Here is a 17,854-nt window from a genome sequence, read left to right on the forward strand (position 1 = left end):
CTTCTCCTTTTTCATTTCTAATTTTATTGATTTGAGTCCTCTCCCTCTTTTTCTTGATGAGTCTGGCTAATGGTTTATCAATTTTGTTTATCTTCTCAAAGAACCAGCTTTTAGTTTTATTGATCTTTGCTATTGTTTTCTTTGTTTCTATTTCATTTATTTTTGCTCTGATCTTGATGATTTCTTTCCTTCTGCTAACTTTGGGTTTTGTTTGTTCTTCTTTCTCTAGTTCCTTTAGGTGTAAAGTTAGATTGTTTACTTGAGATTTTTCTTGTTTCTTGAGGTAGGCTTGTATAGCTATAAACTTACCTCTTAGAACTGCTTTTGCTGCATCCCATAGGTTTTGGATCATCATGTTTTCATTGTCATTTGTCTCTAGGTATTTTCTGATTTCCTCTTTGATTTCTTCAGTGATCTCTTGGTTATTTAGTAACGTATTGTTTAGCCTCCATGTGTTTGTGTTTTTTACGTTTTTTTCCCTGTAATTCATTTCTGATCTCATAGCATTGTGGTCAGAAAAGATGCTTGATGGGATTTCAATTTTATTAAATTTACTGTGGCCTGATTTGTGACCCAAGATGTGATCTATCCTGGAGAATGTTCTGTGTGCACTTGAGAAGAAAGTGTAATCTGCTGTTTTTGATGGAATGTCCTATAAATATCAATTAAATCTATCTGGTGTATTGTGTCATTTAAAGCTTCTGTTTCCTTATTTATTTTCATTTTGGATGATGTGTCCATTGGTGTAAGTGAGGTGTTAAAGTCCCCCACTATTATTGTGTTACTGTCGATTTCCTCTTTTAGAGCTGTTAGCAGTTGCCTTAGGTATTGAGGTGCTCGTATGTTGGGTGCATATATATTTATAATTGTTATATCTTCTTCTTGGATTGATCCCTTGATCATTATGTAGTGTCCTTCCTTGTCTCTTGTAACATTTTTTATTTTAAAGTCTGTTTTATCTGATATGAGTATAGCTACTCTAGCTTTCTTTTGATTTCCATTTGCATGGAATATCTTTTTCCATCCCCTCACCTTCAGTCCGTATGTGTCCCTAGGTCTGAAGTGGGTCTCTTGTAGACAGCATATATATGGGTCTTGTTTTTGTATCCATTCAGCAAGCCTGTGTCTTTTGGTTGGAGCATTTAATCCATTCACGTTTAAGGTAATTATCGATATGTAAGTTCCTGTTACCATTTTCTTAATTGTTTTGGGTTTGTTTTTGTAGATCCTTTTCTTCTCTTGTGTTTTCCACTTAGAGAAGTTCCTTTAGCATTTGTTGTAGAGCTGGTTGGTGGTGCTGAATTCTCTTAGCCTTTGCTTGTCTGTAAAGCTTTTGATTTCTCCATCGAATCTGAATGAGATCCTTGCTGGGTAGAGTAATCTTGGTTGTAGGTTCTTCCCTCTCATCACTTTAAGTATATCATGCCACTTCCTTCTGGCTTGTGGAGTTTTTGCTGAGAAATCAGCTGTTAACCTCATGGGAGTTCCCTTGTATGTTATTTGTTGTTTTTCCCTTGTTGCTTTCAATAATTTTTGTTTGTCTTTATTTTTTTGTGTGTGTGGTACGCGGGCCTCTCACTGTTGTGACCTCTCCCGTTGCGGAGCACAGGCTCTGGATGTGCAGGCTCAGTGGCCATGGCTCACAGGCCCAGCCGCTCCACGGCATGTGGGATCTTCCCGGACCAGGGCAAGAACCCATGTCCCCTGCATTGGCAGGCGGATTCTCAACCACTGCGCCACCAGGGAAGCCCTCTTTGTCTTTAATTTTTGCCAATTTGTTTACTATGTGTCTCAGTGTGTTTCTCCTTGGGTTTGTCCTGTACGGGGCTTGCTGCGCTTCCTGGACTTGCGTGGCTATTTCCTTTCCTATGTTAAGGAAGTTTTTGACTATAATCTCTTCAAATATTTCCTCTGGTCTTTTCTCTCTTCTCCCTCTGGGACTACTATAATGTGAATGTTGTTGTATTTAATGTTGTCCCAGAGGTCTCTTGGGCTGTCTTCATTTCTTTTCATTCTTTTTTCTTTACTCTGTTCTGCAGCAGTGAATTCTACCATTCTGTTGTCCAGTTCCCTTATGCGTTCTTCTATCTCAGTTATTCTGCTATTGATTCCTTCTAGTGTATTTTTCATTTCAGTTATTGTATTGTTCATCTGTTTGTTCTTTGTTTGTTTGTTTTTGTGGCACGCGGGCCTCTCACTGTTGTGGCCTCTCCCGTTGCAGAGTACAGGCTCCGGATGCGCAGGCTCAGCGGCCATGGCTCACGGGCCCAGCCGCTCTGCGGCATGTGGGATCTTCCCAGACTGGGGCACGAACCCGTGTCCCCTGCATCGGCAGACGGACTCTCAACCACTGCGCCACCAGGGAAGCCCATCTGTTTGTTCTTTAATTCTTCTAGGTCTTTGTTAAATGTTTCTTGTATCTTCTCAATCTTTGCCTCCATTGTTTTTCCAAGGTCCTGGATCATCTTCACTATCATTATTCTGAATTCTTTTTCTGGAAGGTTGCTCATCTCCACTTAATTTAGTTATTTTTCTGGGATTTTATCTTGTTCCTTCATCTGGTACATAGCCCTCTGCCTTTTCATCTTGTCTGTCTTTCTGTGAATGTGGTTTTTGTTCTACAGGCTGCAGGATTATAGTTCTTCTTGCTTCTGCTGTCTGTGCTCTGGTGGAGGAGGCTATCTAAGAGGCTTGATGGGAGGGACTGGTGGTGGGTAGAGCTGACTTGCTCTGGTGTGCAGAGCTCAGTAAAATCTTAATCCACTTGACTGTTGATGGGTGGGGCTGGGTTCCCTCCTTGTTGGTTGTTTTGCCTGAGGCAACCCAACACTGGAGCCTACCTGGGCTCTTTGGTGGGGCTAATGACAGACTCTGGGAGGGCTCACGCCAAGGAGTACTTCCCAGAACTTCTGCTGCCAGTGTCCTTGTCCCAACACTGAGCCACAGTGCCTCCCCGCCCTCCCGCCTCTGCAGGAGAACCTCCAACACTAGCAGGTAGGTCTGGTTCAGTCTCTCCTGGGGTCACTGCTCCTTCCCCTGGGTCCCGATGCACACACTACTTTGTGTGTGCCCTCCAAGAGTGGAGTCTCTGTTTCCCCCAGTCCTGTCGAAGTCCTGCAATCAAATCCGACCAGGGGGCTTCCCTGGTGGCACAGTGGTTGGGAGTCCGCCTGCCGATGCAGAGGACACGGGTTCGTGCCCCGGTCCGGGAGGATCCCGCGTGCCGTGGAGCGGCTGGGCCCGTGGGCCATGGCCGCTGAGCCTGCGCGTCCGGAGCCTGTGCTCCGCAACGGGAGAGGCCACAACAGTGAGAGGCCCGCGTATCGCAAAAAAAAAAAAAAAAAAAAAAAAAAAAAATCCCACCAGGCTTCAAAGTCTGATTCTTTAGGAATTCCTCCTCTCGTTGCTGGACCCCCAGGTTGGGAAGCCTGATGTGGGGCTCAGAACCTTCACTCCAGTGGGTGGACTTCTGTGGTATAAGTGTTCTCTGGTCTGTGAGTCACCCACCCAGCAGTTATGGGATTTGATTTTACTCTGATTGTGCCCCTCCTATCGTCTCATTGTGGCTTCTCCTTTGTCTTTGGATGTGGGGTATCTTTTTTGGTGAGTTCCAGTGTCTTCCTGTTGATGATTGTCCAGCAGCTAGTTGTGATTCTGGTGTTCTCGCAAGAGGGAGTGAAAGCACATCCTTCTACTCTGCCATCTTGGTTCCTCCCCCCGGTACCATACTGTCTTGATTACTGTAGCTTTATTATAAATATTGAACTCATTTAGGGTAAGTGCTGAAATTGTTCTCCATTTTCAAAGTTGTATTCTAAGTCCCTCACATTTCCATATGAATTTTAGAATCAGCTTGTCATTTTCTACAAAAAAAAATCCTCTTAGGATTTTGATTGGAATTGCATTGAATCTATAAATCAGTTCGGGAGAACTGACATCTTAAACAATATTGAATCTTCCAACCCATGAACACAGTCTGTCTCCATTTATTCAATATTTAGGTTTTCTTTAATATCGCTAAGAAATCTTTTATAGTTTTTAGTGTACACATCTTGCCCATATTTTGTCACATTTATCTCTCTTTTTGATGCTTCTGTAAATGGTATCTTTTATTTATTTATTTATTTTTATGTTATTGAAGTATAGTTGATTTACAATGTTGTGTTAATTTCTGCTGGACAGCAAAGTGATTCGGTTATAAATACATATACATTCTTTTCATATTCTTTTCCGTTATTTTTTTTAAATGTCAATTCCCAATTGTTGATTGCCTTCATATAAAAATAAAATTGGTTTTTGTATACTGACCTTGTAGCCTGCAACCTTGCTAAACTTATGTCAGTTCTAGTAGCTTTTTTGTAGTTTCTGTAGGATTTTCTACATAGATGGTATGTCTTCTGGGAATAAAGACATTTTTTTCATCTTCCTTTCTAACCTGGATAGCTTATATTTGTATTTCTTGCCTTACTGCACTGACTGGAACCTCCAGTACAAATGAATAGAAGTGGTGACAATGGACATTTTGGCTTTGTTCCTGATCTTAAGGGGAAGCATTCAGTCTTTTACCATTAAGTATGATGTTAGGTGTTGTTAGCTGTAGGGTTTTCTAAATGCCATTTGTCAGGATGAGGAAGTTCCATTATATTCCTAGCTTGCTGAGAGTTTAAATCCAAAATGGATGTTGGATTTTATCAAATATTTTTTTCTGTATCTATTGATAGAATCATATGATTTTTCTATATTGGTCTGTTAATATAGTCAGTTATATTGATTTGTTTTCAAATGTTAGACCGACCTTACATTCCTGGGGTAAACTCTGCTTGGTAATGGTTATATATTATTGGATTTGATTTCTTTTAAATTTTGTTAAGTACCTTTGCTCCAAAATGATAGCTTGAATGTGATGAGATGGATAGAATTGGGTATTTTTTAAATTACTGATTTCCAATTTTATTTGTTCATTATATCTATTCTTTGTTACACGTTGAGAGTTCTTTTTGTTCAGTAAGTGATCCTGTTTATGTAAATGTTCTATGTGTGCATGATAAGAATGTAGTCTCTCATTTTTGGATACAGGGTTATTATTTTTTTTTAAATTAATTAATTTATTTGGTTGCACCGGGTCTTAGTTGCAGCCCACGGGCTGCTTAGTTGCGGCAGGCGGGCTCCTTAGTTGTGGCATGCGAACTCTTAGTTGCGACATGCATGTGGGATCTAGTTCCCTGACCAGAGATTGAACCCAAGCCCCCTGCATTGGGAGCGCAGAGTCTTATCCACTGTGCCACCGGGGAAGTCCCAGGGTTCTTTTTTTTATTGAAGTATAGTTGATTTACAATTTTGTGTTAGTTTCTGGTGTACAGCAAAGTGATTCAGTTTTATATATATATATATATATATATATATATATATATATATATATATACACACATACATACATACATACACACACACATACATATATATAAGAATATATGATGAACGTAGGGCAGGGCAGGAATAAAGACGCAGACTTAGAGAATGGACTTGAGGGCATGGGGAGGGGGAAGGGTAAGCTGGGACGAAGTGAGAGAGTAGCATTGACATATGTACACTACCAAATGTAAAATAGCTAGCTAGTGGGCAGCAGCTGCATAGCACAGGGAGATCAGCTTGGTGCTTTGTAACCACCTAGAGGGGTGGGATAGGGAGGGTGGGAGGGAGGTGCAAGAGGGAGGGGATATGGGGATATATGTATACATACAGCTGATTCACTTTGTTATACAACAGAAACTAACACAGCATTGTAAAGCAATTATACTCCAATAAAGATGTTAAAAAATATATTCTTTTTCATAATCTTTTCCAGTATAGTTTATTACAGGATGTTGAATATAGTTCCCTGTGCTATACAGTAAGACCTTGTTGTTTTTCATATATAGTAGTTTGTATCTGCTAATCCCAAACTCCTGATTTTTCCTTACTTCATCCCTTTCCCCTTTGGTAACCATAAATTTGTTTTGAGTCTGTTTCTGTTTTTGGATACAGGGTTCTTAAATGTCCTTTATATCAAGCATGCTAAATGTGTTTACCTTCCTGTATCCTGAGTAATTGTTGTCTGGTCTCACTCTTTTTTTTTTTTTGTATTTTTTTTTGGCTACACTGTGTGGCTTGTGGGATCTTAGTTTCCCGACCAGGAATCGAACCTGGGCCCCAGCAGTGAAAACTCTGAGTCCTTGCCAGGGAAATCCCTGGTCTTACTCTTTCTTTTACATTTTAATTTTATTTATTTATTTTTGTCTGCCTTGGGTCTTCGTTGCAGTGCATGGGTTTCTCATTGCGGTGGCTTCTCTTGTTGCAGAGCACGGGATTTAGGCACACAGGCTTCAGTAGTTGTGGCACGCGGGCTCTAGAGTGCAGGCTCAGTAGTTGTGATGCACGGGATTAGTTGCTCTGAGGCATGTGGGATCTTTCGGACCAGGGCTCGAACCCGTGTTGCCTGCATTGGCAGGCGGATCCTTAACCACTGTGCTACCAGAGAAGTCCCTGGTCTCACTCTTGAATAGTGGTTTGGTTGAGTTCAGATTTGTCAACAGCTGTTTGACAATACTGTATACCATTATCTCTGACCACTGGTTTTGCTAATAAGACATATTTTTTGGTTTCATTAGTGTTCCTTTGTAGGTAATCAACTTTTCCCCCCTCTGGTTGTTTTTTTTATTTTGTTTTTAATCTCTGGTGTTCTGTAATTTCACGACAGTGTGTCTAGGTGTGGATTCATTGTTATTTACTGTGTATAGGAATTGGAGTGCTTCCTTACTCTGAGGACTCATATCTCTCTTAAATTTTGGAAAATTCTCAACCATTATCACTTTCTTTTCTACAACTCTTACTGGCAATATATTGGACCTTATTATTTGATCCTCCATGTCTCTTAACTTCTGTTTCATATTTGAAAAATCACTTTATAATTTCCTTTAGCATATTTATTTCCCAATTCACTCTTTGTTTCTTCTTCTGCATCAGATCTGGTTGTTTTTCATTTTGAATTTAATGACTACCAGTTCCTTCAAGCTCTCTTATGTTCTTTTCAATATGTCTAGGTTTTTTTAGAGTTCTGTTCTTTCATTATGGATTCTACTCCTTTATCCCTACAATAATTTTAAATATTGTTATTTTTAGTCTTCTTTTGATTGTTCTACTCTCCCAGTTCTTCTTTTCATTGTGTTATTGATTTTCCCTCATGGTGAAATGTTTCCTCACGTTTCCTCTGTAATTAGTTATTGTGCATTTTGTGAATTCATCTTCTGCAGAGGTTATTTTCTGTGAGTGTCTCATTCCTAGGTTGTTGAGTGGCTTTACAATGGTTTCTGCCAAGGAGTTTTCAGTGGTTTAGGACTAAAGTTTTACGTTAATTTCCTGACTTGGGATTCCCTTACCACATTTTGGACTATATATCTACATGTGTCTTGGGGTTTCAGTTTTTCATTAAATTTTATTTTGCCTACCTAGAACCTGGAGTGGGTGACATGCTTCCTTGCTGCTTCCATGACCTAGGTCCTTTTATTCTTGGAGGGAACAGCCCGAAGGGCCCCAGATACATCTAGGGTCTCATTTCCAGTTTCTAAATTCACGAAGGCCTTAGGCCACATTTTGTTCTAAACTGGCATTAAAACCCAAGTTCCACGGGCCTATATCCAGGTCAGATACCAGTTTTGACCTGTCAGTTCATGCACTTATTACTCAGGTTTCATGTTTTCTTTTTGTTTCTGGCACCTGAGAATTTCTCTTTCCGTTTGGCTATGTGAATAGTGGTACAAATGTCTGTTCGAATCCCTGCTTTCAATTCTTTTGGGTATGCATCCAGAGGTGGAATTTCTGGTTCAAATGGTAATTCTATTGTTAATTTTTTGAGGAACTGTCATACTGTGTTCACTGTGGCTACACCATTTTCCATTCCCAGCAGTAGTGCACCAGGGTTCCAGTTTCTCTACATCCTTGCCAATGCTTGTTATTTTCTGCTTTTTTTTTTTTTTGGCCACGCCCTGCAGCATGTGTGATTTTAGTTCCCCAACCAGGGATTGAACCCGGGCCCTTAGCAGTGAGAGCACCAAGTCCTAACCACTGGACTGCTAGGGAATGCCCATATTTTCTGCTTTTTTGATAATAGCCATGCTAATGGGTGTGAAGTGACATTTCATTGTAGTTTTAATTTTCACTTCCCTAATCTTTAGTGGTATTGAGCATCTTCTCATGTGCTTCTTGGCCTTTTGTATGTCTTTTTATCTTTTACCTCTGATATTTTTCCTGTTTTACTGCATATTTTCTCTTTTATTTGAATTAAGATTGAGCTTGTCAAATTTCACAAGGAGCCTGATTGGGATTGTATCGGATTTATAGATTAATTTGAGGATTATTGGCATGTTTACAGACTTGAATCTTTCTATTCAGGAACACTGGGTGTCTCTCCAATTGTTTTATCTTTTTTCTTCCCCTGAATTTTCAATAAAGCTTTATGAAGATTTTGCACACTCTGGATTTATTCCTGGGTATTGCATCTTTTATATTGCTATTGTGAATTGGTTTTTTTTTTTTTTTTTCTATTAGCTGTCCTAATGGATTACTGGTGGGTGAGATGGATGGCTTATTTTAGACTTGTTCATGTTGAGACCTACCTTCTACATTATTTTCTTTTATTGTTGATTGACTCCACTAGTTTGGATTATCACCTCCTATGAGTTTAGAGTCTTTTGCAAAATCAGAGCTATCACAACGCATATTTTTTCTTCAGATCATTTATGAAAATATTAAGCAAGTTCTATCCCAGGATTTATCTCCTTGATACCATAGTGTTTGTATTTATATATCTAAAACCAAGTTTATTCCTACTCTAGTCTACCATGAATTCTCAGGAACCTTAACAATTAAACGTCTCCATCTAGAGAAGTCCTTAGGTATCCCAATCATTTGTTTCTGTCTAAGGAAACTCCTTATTCTTAGCCAAATGGTACCCGTCAATTTTTATTTTTTTAATTTTGGCCGCACTGGGTCTTTGTTGTGGTGCGGGCTCTTCGTTGCAGTGCATGGGCTTCTCTAGTTGTGGCTTGAGAGCTCCAGGGCGCACGGGCTCTCTAGTTGTGGCACATGGGCTTAGTTGCCCCGAGGCATGTGGGACCTTAGTTCCCTGACCAGGAATTGAACCCATGTCCCCTGCGTTGGAAGGCGGATTCTTAACCACTGGACCATAAGGGAAGTCCCTACCCTTCAATTTTGTGTTAATCCTTTCCTCTCCTCTTCCTTTTCTCTCTCTCCCCTTCTCCCCACAGTTCTTCCTTCTTCTCTGCCTCCTTGCCGTTTTTCTTCTTCTTCTTCTTCTTTTTTTTTTTTTTTCTATGTAGCTTTGGACCTGAACAGGGACTAACTTGTGACCTCTGCTCATCCCCAGCCAGGACATCACAGGTGATATTTACTATTTCAACTTTGCCAACGGGCAGTCCATGTGGGACCATCCCTGTGACGAGCACTATCGGAACTTGGTGATCCAAGAGCGCGGGAAACTGTCAACTCCTGGGGCCGCTAAGAAGAAAGAAAAGAAAAAGAAAAAGGAAAAGAAAGACAAGAAGGACAAGGAGACCTCCAAAAGTCCCCTGGTGAGTCAGTGGATGCCAGCTCTCAGAGAGGCCAGGCCTGAAACCTGAGGGATATCGGGAACCTCTGGCTGTTTACAGCTGGGAGGTTAAGAATAACAACAATAATATAGTAATGTTTTGCTAGTGCATCATCTGAATTATGCCTGTCTTCTGGCAAATTTTCCTTTCAGGCTTCTAGAAGTGGTTACTCTCTCTAAGCAATTTTTTTTTTTCCCCCCTTGGGAGGCACATATGACATAATAGGAGTAGTGAGTGAGTGCCTTGCTGAGGATGGGGTTTTGCAGTGATGCCATCTGCCCCTCTGGAGAGTCGGGACACAGGGAGCACTTGGTGGAGGCCAGAGGAGCCAGTGTCTCTCCCCTCCTTTCCGAGCCAGGCTTTCCTCATGTGGCTTCATCATGTGTCTCAGTGGTGCAAATGCCTAGATGTTTGATGAGCCATAATTCAGTTGTCAGAACATCAGTGTCTTCAGGACCCAAAAAGAAAAGCTTGAGGCTTTATCTGGCCCTGTGGATGGGCTTTGCTGCCAGTGTCCTCGGTTCATGGTGAATAACTGAAATTTGACTGCAGTGCCATCACCTTGGTCCCAAGTAGCTTTTTTACTCAGAGTTGAAAGTTATCTTTCCCATTACCATTCTATGTGTCCCTCCAGGTGTGAGGCAGGTGGGCCACGTTGAGGAGAGGGAGGGACTTGGGAACCCAGTTTAGCCAGGTGGGGAACACTGGGAATACCTTTTCAACCCTCTTAATGGTCGAGTTGATTTTCTTTCTTACTTATAGTCTTTATTTCCCACTGGTGCCTGGTGCTTACTTCTCAGTGGAGATTTCCTCCATCTTCCTTCCTTTGCAAGGTGTCGGTTCTGACATTGGATAGTTGCTGATGAATTTATCCTTTTTAATCATTTCCAAGCTCTACAGATACTCCTCACCACCCCCACCCCTCCGCTCCCAATATTACTAATCATGGTTCCGAGAAATAAGACAGCAAGTCTATTCTTCCAGGTGGAGAAAAGAGAATAGGTAATTTCCAAAGAGGCTGAATTTTCTAATGACATGTGTTTGAAAGGTAAAAGATGTATAATGGGCTTTTCACTAACCCCGGACTATTTTAGATGATAACCAGCATCTGGGAAGGCTCTGGCATGACTGAAGGTGAGAGGGAATGAAGTGAGGGTTCTGGGGTGGAGGGTTGGGTAATAGACTGAGCTCTGGGTGTGTGACTGAGTCCCTGGAGCTCCCTGTTAAAAAGGTGTCCTCCTGTGGTTTTTAGGAGCTGAGGGCAAGTGCACTGCCCTGGGCTGCCAGTCTGGATCGTAGGGCTCAGGACAGGTGCAAACCAGAGTTTGTCCAGGGGCAGGCCTGACCAGGTGGGCGACCGGGCTCACGTGGTTTGGGGCTCTCTGGAGGAGAGCTGGGTGGAGTTTAGGGTGAATGTTTGCAGGATGTGGTTGATCTTTTATGGTTTTTTGTACCCCAAGATTCCCTGACTGTGTGGACCACTCTTGCGCAGTACCAACTCTTGCCTTCGGTAGAAGCCCTAGTCCAAGTTCCCAAGGCTTGGTTCACTGCTTATGTTTCCCCTCTTTCCTCCCTTCTTAGACTCTTTCTGATAGTCCTTGATAAGGTTGGTGGATTTTATGAAATTAACCAATCACAGAATTGAGAGCTTGATGGTACCTTTGGGATAATCTAGTTGGTGATTTTCAGACTTTTGTTAGCAGTGGAACCCTGTCTTCACATCAGTTCTTCCATAGAGGGCCAGTGTAGAAAGAAGAAGTGGAGCTGCTCTGGTTGAACCTGGGGATGTGGGTCTTGGTGATGCCTGTTCCCCATCACGTGCCCACCATAGCAGCCCACAAGGTACCAGGCGGAACCAATATGTGGGTTCCATGGTGCAACGTTTGTAAGCCATTGATCTCGTTGAACCTCCTCTTTATAGATAAGGAAACTAGGGCCCAGAAAACAACAAAACTGAAGGGAGTTTTTAGCTTTTCTTGCCTCATTGGTTTGTGTTTTTCTTTAAATGGAGGGTGGGTTTCTGCTAAGGGTTTGCCAAGGGCTGAGGTAGCAAGTAGAAATCAGAAGTGCTTTGTCTTAGTTTTCTCTGCCTGTTTATATACCCATCTAGGAAACACAGCCTGAGCAGGGACTTCTGCCTTCTTCCTCCTTTCTCCGTGGCCCATCCCCTCTCTCAGCACCTGGGCTGGCTGATCTGGACCTAGACCAAGAGATGCAGGCTAGAAGTGAGGGCTCCTTTAAGAAAGGGAAGAGCCCACGTGTGCTGGCTGACACCCCTAGGCCTCTCATGGGCTCCCTGCCCAGCAAGCTACAGCCACTCTTCAAGGGCCAAGCTTCCCAAACCCACCAGATCTTTGCCGACGTGGAGAAAATCTTAGGCAGGGCCCCAGCCCACTGCAGGACAGAATTAGGTGATCAGCAGGGTCTGGAGAAACCCCAGCAGGCGACAGAGAAAATCTACCTGGAGTTTTCAGACCCTGAAACAGAAGAGCTGGAAATGAGGACCAGACAGAAGAAACCTGGCGCTTTGGGCCCTGACCACACCGGGCCCTTCTGGAACGGGCAGGATGTGTTAGAGAGCAGGAGCCGGACCTTGGTCCACTCAAAGTTTTCGGAAGCCCGCAAGGGCCTGCAGCTGAAAGGGGAGCAGCACGGCCATAACATGGCCAAGCGGAGCTCCACTTGCCCCGGGGGGGACAAGGGCCAGAGCCCCATTCCCTCTCCGTCCCCTGAGGAGGATCCCTCCCTGTCCCTTTGTTCTTCTGACCCCATGCTGCCTGCCAGGAAGAGCAAGCCGTTCTTGTTAGTCAGCAGCCCAACCAAAGACCGGAGCTGGCAGGGCGTTCCTGGGGAAGGGGACAGCATGGCCAGGGGCAGGAGGAGGAGAGAGCCCCCGGGACTGTGGATGGGAAAGGTCTCCAAGCTTGTCCACAAGGACGCCCCTTGGGGCAGCAAGAAAATAGAGCCCAAAGACCCTGAGGCTCCGGGGGCCTCAGCCAAAGGTCCACCTCAGGGGCTCTTGCTAATACCCCCTGATACCCTGCTCTCAGAACCAGCCCAGAGTGCCCCTGCAGTCCCCTCGCAGGCCCCTCGAGGTTCTCCTGCCAGTGAGAAGTCACCACCCCCAGGCTCTCTGGAGCTCCCCGAAGAAGACAGGAGGCTGGGCAGGTTTGGGTCTGACTTGGAGAGCAGCAGCAGCCTGGCCTCTCACCTTGGCTCTGAGGTCCTGGGGGAGGTGACCCATTTCCCGTGGGACCTGCAGAGCTCACAGGGATCTGAGCGGGGCGTGGGCCAGTCAGGCCTCGGACCCAGGGAGCAGCACCCCAGCCCCTTCCTGGTGCCCCAGTTGTCCCACATGCAGAGCTCTGCTGAGGAGCAGTCAGAGAGTGAAGACTACTCTGAGGACCAGAGGTTCTACCAGCACATCCTGCAGAAGTTCAAGCTCTCCGGGCGGCTGGAGGGCCTGGGGCCGCCCGAGAGCGCGCGGGAGAGGCCGTGCAGAGACCTGGCCAGCATGGTCTGCCACCTGGCAGCCGAGTCTTCCAGGATGTCTAGTGAGGGCAAGCACGAGACTGTCAGAGCCATGGGCTCCAGGTTTCTGTCTTGGGGGCCGGAGATGCGGGAGCATCCTCAGAAGGTGGCCGGCGCCCTGGCTGGGCAGGAGGCCTCTCAGCAAGCCTGTTTCCGGCCAAGCAGCAGCCCTCTCAGGCAGGGGCTGGTCAAGCTGAGTTCCAGCAGAGAGCTTGCTACAGAGCCAGGCAAGATGCAGCTTCTCAATCAGGTAGGCTTCTTAGAGAGCACGGCCTTCAGGCACAGTGAACTTGACAGGGAGGGAGCAGGTTGAGCTGACCGCCTAACAGCCAGCAGGCCTGCTGTCCTGTTATCTGTCCCCCCTCGGTAACTATTGATCCCTTAACCACCCAGGATGGCCATCTTGTGGGACGACGTGCAGTTCCTGTTTCTTCTGCCCCGTCACCTGCAAGATAGGGGCTGAGGGTATCTAGACTTCCCTTCCCTTGACCTAACTGTGCTTCGTGGGTGGTTCACATGCTCTGAAGGTGCTCAGTTTCGAGGGTGAGCACGGTGGCGCTTATCCGGGCACTCATGCAAGATATAGGTACTGTCCCAGGATTTGGGAAGCCTTCCCCATCAGCTGATTATAGAGAGGTCCTCCCAAGTAGACACCCTAGCCCCAGCCTCTGAACTTAGTCCCTTCTGGGAATCACACAGAACTGGGGAGTCAACACTGTCGTGAGAGGCTGAAGCCCAGGCTCTCTCTGCCGCTCAGTGACCTGTTTCTGCTCCTTGCTTCCCAGGGTTTCCAGGACCATGTGAATAACCCGTGTCAGGCTTGTGTTGACCGCGTTTGGGCCTTCACTTCCTCCCCTATTGGGATCTCCCAGAGGGTTGGGCTTGGCCTGTCATTCTGACTCTTTTTCCCTTTAAAGAGTCACCACTTGCTTCATTCAGAAGTCAAATTGGATCACAGACCACCACGGGGGTCGATCTGCATTTCCCTGGCTATTCTTTTGCTGTTGCCCAGCTGTGGCTTTACCCAGTTGTTACCTCGGTTCCTAATTGCTGGCGTGCCCTGGTTCTCCGTTAGCTCTAATAACTACTGTAGCACTATAAATATCAGATAAGCTGCAGATTATCCTGAAAGTTTTAATTAGCCCAATGGCAGCAAGTTTATCCTCTCTGAAGGACAACGCCACGCACAGCCCATAGTGCGTGATCAGCTAGGAGCCAGGGATGTATAATTTCCCTGCTAACCACTGATTTGGTAAAGGCCTGGGAGAACAAAGCCCTCAGAGGGCCTGTCTCCCTCCCTCAGGCCCCCAGCATGTTAGCAAATTAGCCATGTTAGGAGTCTGTAATTTTCCATAAATATAGTATGGGAAGAATTTTACTTGCTGATCCACTGGGCTGGCTGGGAGGAGCGGGCTGGGTTTGTTCACAGTTCACCTCAGAGCAGACTTCCTGGGCTCCTTTTCCGCCATAGCCAGGAGGCGGTGTACAATACTGGCTTAGAGACTGCCCTCATTGCAGACCCTATGATTTGGGGCCGGGGTCTTGACCTCACCAGTCTCCATTTGCTCTTGTGGGGACTGTGGCCTCAGATGGTTTTGAGAGTGAAATGAGACAGGTGCTTACCCCGGTGCCCAGGGCTCAGGCAAAGTTGGCCAGTTTTTTTATTATCAGCTCCTTTTCTGCCTAACGAAGATACCCTGCAACAGGCCAGGTGACTGGGAACCTACAAAGGTTTGGGAGGGGGTCTCGTGTCACCTTTCAGATAAGCATCTGATGCCCTTCCCATGCAGAAATGGGTCGTGTTCAGAGCTCCCCCCCGCCCCCCGCCATGGTCTGGTCCCAGGCCCAGCTGCGGGTGAGAAGACGGGCCACCTGAACTCAGCCTGACCTCCTCAGGTTCCCCTTTCTCTCTTCAGTCCCCATGGGATTAGAGAGGAATGGAATTTTTGTGTTGTTCTATATACAATTTAAGTTTGAGGATTTTTCAAGAGCTCTTTGTAAACTGTCCCCAGAATGCTATCCTGCCTCGGCTTCTAAGCCCAGACTCTTGTGATGTGAATCCCTGTAATGATAGCAATTCCACAGCGCTGGTGTAGCCCTGGGCCACACAGACATGCTCCTTGCCCTCAGTGTCTCATTTGAATTTCTCAACAAACCTTCTTAAGTAGCAAGACACACATCATCTCTGTCTTGCAGATGAGTAAACTGAGAATCCAAGAGTCCGTGAGCGACCCAAGGTCTCACAAATTCTGTCACCCAGTTGGTTTCTCTCCCCAGTCCTCGCTGGCACAAAGCCTTCGTTTGGCCACCCCAAGGACAGGGCAAAGGAGGGGCCTTCAGAGTCCTCTGGCGAGGCTCCTTCCAGCCCCTTTCCTCATCACTGGAGAGCGGAGAGTTCTTTTGTTGCTCATGTGTATTTTTCATAGTTAATATTTATTTTAATTGAAGTAATACATGCCCGTGTTATTAAACAATGTCAAGTCGAGCCAAAAGGCATAGAACGAAATATAGCAGTTCTCGGGTGTGGGTACCCCTCCCCAGAGGCAGCAGCTTTCTTCCAGTGTTTGCTTCCATATTTGTAAATAATATGCTTAGACTGCTTTTTCTTGATTCATCCGTTTTCAACTTTATCTATTGAGACTTCTCATGCTGGTAGATGAGGCTTTTGTCTCTTCTTCCCCCAACCCCCCAACTTCCTCTGTGGCTTCGGAGGGAGAGCAGAATCCTCTGCAGCATCTGCCAGATGTGAAAGAACCATTTGCTGAGAGCTAGGCGCAGAGTTACGAGAATCAGGAAACCAGCCCATGATTCTCACACGGCTGGCACGATGGTAATTTCTGGATGTTGTATTTCATTAGCAGCCTCTGAATGGAGGCGGTTTAAATTTGAGCGGGTAGGATTTAGATGTTTTATTTTTATATCCATCTCCACGCTCTCAGAGCCCTGCGGTTTCTTGGGTTTGTAACAGGATGTTTTCTGTTGCCCAGGCCCTGGGCTCCCCGTTAGCCCCCATCCACATTCCTCTCGGGGGTCTGGCCCCGTTAAGGGGCCTGGTGGATGGCCTGCCCTCTGCTCTTCGTGGATCTCAAAGTGTGAGCCTGGAGAGCCCGGTGGAGTCTGGTCAGCATGGAGAACTCTCACTGGTAAATGCTTTTGCTTGTGTTCAGTGTAGTTACCGTGGGGCCTCCATGTTCCATGCCAGGAACCGTGACCCATGGATGAGAAATAGAGGGCACGGGCTGAGTCCTTAACGCTCATGATCTCATGGGGAAGGTGAGCCACACCTGGAGGATGCTGAACATGGTCTGTGGGCGGTGGAGGATGGACCCAGGGCATAGGGGCTGCAGTGGTGATTTCTCAGTCCCTGCAGCCAGGGCAGCAGGAGTTGGACAGGGAGGGATCAGTGTGAACTGGAGCTGCTGGGGTCAGCTTCCTGGAGGTGGTGGCCTTGCTCTGGGAGCCATCTAAACAGGAAGAGAGAGGAGAAGGCAATCTGAGGGTCTTCCCCATAAGTGCCTTGGCTTTCCTTCTCTATTTTGGAGCCTTCACAGGGTCTCAAGACTTCTGCTTATACAAAGGGTCTCCTGGGCCCCATCCACGAGGACAAGAACGCTCTCAGCCTCTTGGCTTTAGGAGAGGAGACCAATGAGGAGGATGAGGTGGAGAGTGACAACCAGGTAAGAATGAATCCTTTTCTTGGCCTGGAAACCCTCTGTGCTATGAAAAAAAAATTTTTTTTTAAATTGTGGTCAAATATGTATACCATAATTATCATTTTAACCACTTTTTTTTTTTTTTTTTGGTGGTACGCAGGCCTCTCGCTGCTGTGGCCTCTCCCGTTGTGGAGCACAGGCTCCGCACACACAGGCCCAGCGGCCATGGCTCATGGGCCCAGCCGCTCTGTGGCATGTGGGATCCTCCTGGACTGGGGCACGAACCCACGTCCCCTGCATTGGCAGGCGGACTCTCAACCACTGCACCACCAGGGAAAGCCCTTAACCACTTTTAATCGTACAGTTCAGTGACCTTGACTACCTTCACAGTGTTGTACAGTCACCACTGTCCCTCTCCAGAACTTGTTCATAATCCCAGAGAAACTCTGTACCCTTTAAAACAAAGCCTTGCATCCTCCCCTCTCCCCAGTCCCTGATCTACTCTCTGTCTCTGTGAATTTGCCTGTTCTAGATATTTCGTACAAGTGGAATCATACTGTCTTTGTCCTTTTATGTCTGACTTCTTTCATGTAGCATAATGTTTTCGAGGTTTATCCGTGTTGTCGCACATGTGGCTGGGTAATATTCCATTGTATGAATATACCATATTTTGTTTAGCTGTTCATCTGCGGGTGGATAGTTGAGCTGTCTTTACCTTTTGGCTAACCTCTGTGCTACTTTGAAAATTAGTGAAAATGATTTGACAGCCCACAGCTACATTCCTGGCTCAGTCTGTATACCTGCTGGGTCTGACCCAGAACATATAACCAGTGAGGAGCTTCTCGGCCCCCTGGGCTGACCAGTTTCCTTGCCATCGTTTTCATTTTCAGAGTGTCCGAAGCTCAAGTGAGCTTCTTAAGAACGTGCACCTGGACATCGGGGTACTGGGGGGTGACTTCGAGTATGAGGTAAGAATCTGAAGCCCCTGGCAGGTCCCTCCTTCCTTTCTTTTTTTTTAATTTTTTA

The 17,854-nt window shown here is 45.6% G+C and overlaps 1 protein-coding gene across 15 annotated transcripts in view; it reads left to right on the forward strand.

The window, feature by feature from the left end:
• CEP164 (centrosomal protein 164) overlaps window positions 1-17,854 on the forward strand; it is a 74,569-nt gene that overhangs the window by 16,710 nt on the left and 40,005 nt on the right. For 11 of the 15 annotated variants that reach the window (XM_067039003.1, XM_067039004.1, XM_067039013.1 and 8 more), the window contains 4 exons: window positions 9,422-9,626; window positions 16,163-16,318; window positions 16,718-16,852; window positions 17,719-17,796. In XM_067039003.1, the coding sequence (XP_066895104.1) occupies window positions 9,422-9,626; window positions 16,163-16,318; window positions 16,718-16,852; window positions 17,719-17,796 (574 nt within the window). The remainder of the gene's footprint in view (window positions 1-9,421; window positions 9,627-16,162; window positions 16,319-16,717; window positions 16,853-17,718; window positions 17,797-17,854) is intronic. The other 4 variants (XM_067039011.1, XM_067039012.1, XM_067039005.1 and 1 more) reach the window with 3 other exon arrangements.

This window comes from Kogia breviceps, chromosome 7, assembly GCF_026419965.1.
Source record: "Kogia breviceps isolate mKogBre1 chromosome 7, mKogBre1 haplotype 1, whole genome shotgun sequence".
In the NCBI taxonomy this organism is placed as follows: Eukaryota; Metazoa; Chordata; class Mammalia; order Artiodactyla; family Physeteridae; genus Kogia; species Kogia breviceps.